The sequence below is a fragment of the Eufriesea mexicana genome, unplaced genomic scaffold (genome assembly GCF_001483705.2).
Source record: "Eufriesea mexicana isolate 0111107269 unplaced genomic scaffold, ASM148370v2 scaffold2888, whole genome shotgun sequence".
Lineage (NCBI taxonomy): Eukaryota > Metazoa > Arthropoda > Insecta > Hymenoptera > Apidae > Eufriesea > Eufriesea mexicana.
In genome coordinates, this window is record NW_016910972.1 from 441382 (window position 1) to 446718 (window position 5337).

Below are 5337 nucleotides of genomic sequence, written 5' to 3' on the forward strand. Positions count from 1 at the left end.
GGGGGGGGGGGGAAGAAAAAAACGAGCAGGCCCAGTTTTCTTCGTCGGAATTTCACCGGAACGATCCGTAGGCCTCGCGATCCCGTGATCGATTTGTGATCGATAGGTGGATGGCTACTAGTTGAACGGCATTTCTTCGGTGAAACGAATATATTTCTCGTTACCGTGTTCCTTGCCCGAGAAATCGCGGAAGCCGTAATTTCTTTTCTCGAAGACGGCTCTTTCTCGATTAATCGCCGAATCTTTATCGAGCGATGGCCGATTATCGAAAATGAGTAGCCGGGGCCTCGTATGTGTCGCGAAACTGGTCAATCGAAGGAGATCAACTCCGCCGCACCTGCTGTTTTAATTATTCCCTTGTAATTGGAACGATCTTCATGCATTAAATCGGAAAGGAATCGTGGCGAAATTATTCCCCGATCTTACAGAACGATTTACACGATAATAAAGATACCTCGACGCATAAACTCATTAAGTTGGTCACGAAGAAGCGAGTAGGTTACGCTCCTCTCTCCGACGCGATGCGATCGAATCAATCGCTAATTGCAATTATTTACGTATAATGGATCAAATTAAGCAGCAACTTTCTCGCGCCCGACGAAACGACAGGAGCTAGGATTGGCCAATTTTCGCGCTTCTACAGTGACACGTACGCTGGAAACCAAGTTTGACACCGTTCTGCTTCCCTTCAGGTAACCTCGGAAGCGGATGAAAGTGAATTATTGAAATCGCCCACCGTAGCGGCGCCCACGTTCCTCTGAAACACCTGTTTACCTACGAATAACGCCGCAAGAGGAATCGTTCCACTTCCTATGCCCCCGTTTTCCCCGCCTTTGCCAACATTTTCAATCCGCGCCGCGCTTTAAGCACCGTTCACGCGGCTCGGCCTCGAATATCGCCACGGTTTCCGATATTCCACGAGGAAGCTCTAAACCGTGTCCGTTTATACTCTCTCGATTTTATTCCCTCGACTGGACGATTAAACGAAAAATCGACGAGCTTCATTTCCCCCCTACGCGAGTACTACCTGCGCCTGGTTACGCACAATGGAGAACGCTCGGCGAGCGATTCGCCGATACACGGAGAGCCTCGAATGGTAAATGGCACGACCGGGTCGACCATTTGAATCCCGAATACGTGTAAAAGAAGACGGTCGAGCATTTAGTGAAAGGCAGAACGCGCGTCTTTCGTGGCCGAGATTCGATTCGATCGACGAACCTAAGTCACGGTGTCGCTCCTCGCGACTCGCAGTCGATCCTCCTCGCGTCGATCGCCGTTCCACCGACCTCTTCCTACACTCCCTATTCGCGTTCGCGACTATTCCAATTGACCGGTAGGCTTTTATCGAGATGCACCGTCGTTCGGACAATGAGAAATCCTCGGTTGAAACGTGAGCAGCGTTTTCCTTTCATCCGTGGCTCCATCCTCGTCCGTGGCGTCGATCCTCGTCTTCCTTCGACGAGGACAGCTTACGGAATTAATTCCCGCAAACGCATCCGCCGGGACGGACTTCTCACAGGAGGATCCTCCTGAAAGGATTCGCGGACATTCGAAGAAACTCGACGAATGGGGCGCAACATTATCTTCGTGTATACATCTTAATCCCCGGTCGTGGCGGGTTTTCGTCAATGGCACTTGTGAACCGTGCTTAATTCGACGCTGTGACCTAAATTTCAATGGCGTGCACAAGCTGGCGTCCTCGCGACGCAACGGGAATTACGATACCGAATTCTCTGCTCGAAAATGCCAATTCTGCCTCTGTGCGACCTTACGCACCGCGGTCTACCTTGGGCCAGAGGAGATTCGACAGCAACGCCTAATTGGGACTTTGGGTATAACGATGATAAAGAGAGGAGTTTCGTAAGAAACGGAAACAACGCTCATCCCGTGGCACGATACGCGTACGTGTCATCGGCGACGAGAGAACACGGTTCGAGGAGAATCGTTCGAGCAATGTCCCTTGTCAACGTGGACGTTATCGTCCGGAGGCCGCGTCATTGAGTTGCAAATTTATTTCACCTCGACCATTGGTCGGATATTTCATGAGCGACAATTTATTTACGGCAAGGCAGCAGCCACTCGCGTTCGGCCTAAAAAATCCTGAGATCCTGTTTCCCGGCTCGCACACGCGGACCTCGAAGTGTGAAACGTGTGTCACCATTTGCGGACACTCGTGCGCAGTCCCGTGGGGTTCTTTAAAGGGTCCTATTGGCTATTTACGAGAACAGCGTGGCCCCTCTGTGCCACAAAGAGGCTTCCTTTTATGCCGGGGACTCGCGTTTCGCGAAAAATCCACCGAGGGGGACCGTCGAGAAACGGAAAGTGTTTCCGAAGATGAAACACAGGGGATCCAAACTCCCCGTCCTCCATATTCCTACGTCGCGTACGCTCATTCGAACCTGGTCGAGTCGAAAATTCCGACAAAATTCGGAGAAATACCGCGACGACTGGTCCTTCGGGGGGTCCGGACAAACTTTCCCTTCGATTAACTATTTCTGCACGATTAAGTACCGAATCGGGTTGCATCGAGCGTGTCGGAGAAGGAAAAACGCGAGCCTCGGGGAAAAGTCTTCGTCGTGAAAGTTAAAATCGAAACCTCCAGCACGTGTCATCTCGTAACATAGTCGCGGAGTCATCGGAATAAACGGACCCACTCGATCTTGAGAGCTATGCGCGATGCGGGACGATTTAGTTAAATGGCATTATGTAGCGAAACGAGGAGGTGAAAATCGGAAAATCGTGCGACTTCGAATTGGTTTCCGTTAGAAGAGAAAGGGTCGACGATAATTGCGCAGGCAGGGGGAGTTAAGGCAGGTAGAAATTCAGCCTGGCAGCGTCAAAACCAGTACGGATACGTTGATAGACTCACCTGCTTTCCTTTTACTGTTTCTTGACCTGCCGTAAACGATGGAATTTAGGTACTCCACTTGTCAGTCACAATTAACCATCCGCGCAACAAACGCGAACCAGCCTAACCGATATTCTCACCGCTATTCAAGGTTCCTCGATAGCGTTTCGATACAAGAGCCTCGCGATTATCACCGACGATCTTTTTCAACTCGAAGCTAATCCACGAAGTCTAATTCGTCGGTTGTTCCAGATTAGATAAGGCGTACAAATACCTTCATTTCTCACCGATACGCAATAACGCGAATTCTAGACCGCTGTGCGGTAGGAACTCGCGAACGGAGAAAAATGGTTGACAGCAGGTAGCCTCGGGTTTCCAGAATTTCGTTCGACCTCGATCGGTCCAGGCCATTAAAGATTCGCATAAATTCTGTCATTGAACCCGGTCGGTAGGCGAGACTTTCACGGTGAAATTTCCTCGGGTGTCGTCAACCCTGACATTAAATCGTGGACGGTGTCAGGGCTACGATCCCTCGGAGTATAGCGTGTGCGGAGAAAAAGGAACGAGAAGCTCTCGTAGTGGAAGCCGCGCTAGACAGGCAGTTTTCATGTTCCCCAGAGTGGATAACCGCGTAAAAGTATCCCGTTACCACGGTAGCCCAGATACCGGATTACGGAGCACGAATTGTCAATCGAATCGTGAGAGGTTGCGAGTTTCCGTTGCGGAAAAAGCCGACCACACTGGTCGCCCGGGGTACCACAAGAATTTCGTGATACGCTTTTTTATTCGCTGCCCAGAGTAGAATGGAGGGGCTCGGTGAACGGTTCGTGCCGTTTCGTCACGGTGTTTCCACGTTATTTGGAAAGGTACGGCGAATATCGATGAACGAGCTGCTCCGTTATCGCGTGACGAGGAATCGCGCGAATATCGCGATAAGTCATCCCGGCCGGGAGATCGTTAATCGATGAAACGCCGCGTGCCTTTCGCAGCGAGTTATCCGGGAAATAAATAGATCCGAGGAGCGAAAACGCACGGGTTTCAGGGAACGATCGAACGTTCACTTTCGTTCGAAACAGCGCCTCGAGTTACAGCCTGATAAGATGGATGTCGTAACAACACGATCCAATGAATCATAACATCGATAATGTAACGAGGATCGGTCCGAGGAGGCCGGTGAATGGCGGGTTTACGTTTTCGCGGAATTTCTCTGCGAGTCCGAACGACTCTGGTAAACAACTGTGCTCCCCGCTGTTGTCGACGAAGTCACATTGGAACGGATTTGAACGAAGCTGAAACCAACCTTCCGAGCCTTTTCACGCGCAGTTCGCCCGAGTGCCCGTCCAAACGAGTTCAACGATCCCTGCGACGATTATTCTCCGCGCAAAAATCGTTTTATCGTCGAGGACTTGCTAGATATTGTTAGCTAAACACCGTCGTGGTTAGATAAGATAGAAACCAGAGCCCAGTAGAAAGGAGAGAAGACTAACCTCTTATTTTGGTCTCCTGTGGGTCCAACGGTGGGAAGCGTGGGTGGCTTTGTTGTCCCGGTTTCTTCAGCAGCACACCCACGACCTGCGGTGCCATCATCATCCTGACGAATCCTCTGTTTTCTTCACCCCGGCGTGACGATCAGTTCCAGCGAGTCATCGTACGCGGATCGATCTCCTTTTCACCGTGGATGCACATTCGGGAAGAGAAGAGAGACGAGGAACGAAGATGCCAAGAAGATCACTTTTTCACTGGGAACTCGACCGACTCGGTCTGAAATTAAAGCGACGGGGCCAACGAACGAGGCGCACACCGGGAGAGCAGCTGCCGATTCCGTTCAGTTTAGACCGTCTGTCGTTTTATTGGCCAAGGCGACGTGTCACTTTAGCGAGGAACACAAGGCGCCAGACGAGGCTCCTTTCCACTCTCTTTCCGTTTCGGAGCTTATCGCTCTATCTTGTCTCGCGGCACACGCGATGCCTGACCTTATCGCGTGACCAAACGTTCCACGGGCTGGAACACGCAGTCTCGTCCGATTGATCCCTTTGATCCCGTTCGATCCGCACTAGCCTCCCTTCTTCTACCGCTTTTCCCTTTCATTCAACCACCGGCAGACCTATCGGCAACGCCCCCACTCGCGTCTTCTCTCTGTATCCCTTTTGTCTCTGCTTCCCGATCGTATCACCTGTTGACACACGCGGTCAGCAGCAGCTTTCGTGGTCGCCTCCGTGGAGCCTCGACGTCCGACGACAATGGCCGGCCGTGATACAGGCTGCAATTACTGCAGCCAGATAACGTTATCAACCGGCGTTTGCCTTCGACGAGCGGTTAACGAGCGGGTCTCGAGTATCGTCGGACAGCTCGGTGCCGATTCCTTCTCTTCGCCTCCAACCCGCTCCAGAAACCTCCGGTTCGACTTACCGCGGCACCGAAATTAACAGTAATTCCCGTTGTTGCGACGGCAGCTTTCGTGCAACCGTTTTCCACCAGCGGAACGTTCC

The 5337-nt window shown here is 51.6% G+C and overlaps 1 protein-coding gene across 1 annotated transcript in view; it reads right to left on the reverse strand.

The window, feature by feature from the left end:
- The window catches only part of LOC108550613 (uncharacterized), a 28331-nt gene extending 23427 nt beyond the window's left edge, over window positions 1-4904 (reverse strand). The window contains exon 1 of the mRNA XM_017904378.1: window positions 4336-4904. Coding sequence (XP_017759867.1) covers window positions 4336-4438 — 103 coding nt within the window. The 5' untranslated portion in view covers window positions 4439-4904. The remainder of the gene's footprint in view (window positions 1-4335) is intronic.
- Window positions 4905-5337: the final 433 nt, after the last annotated feature.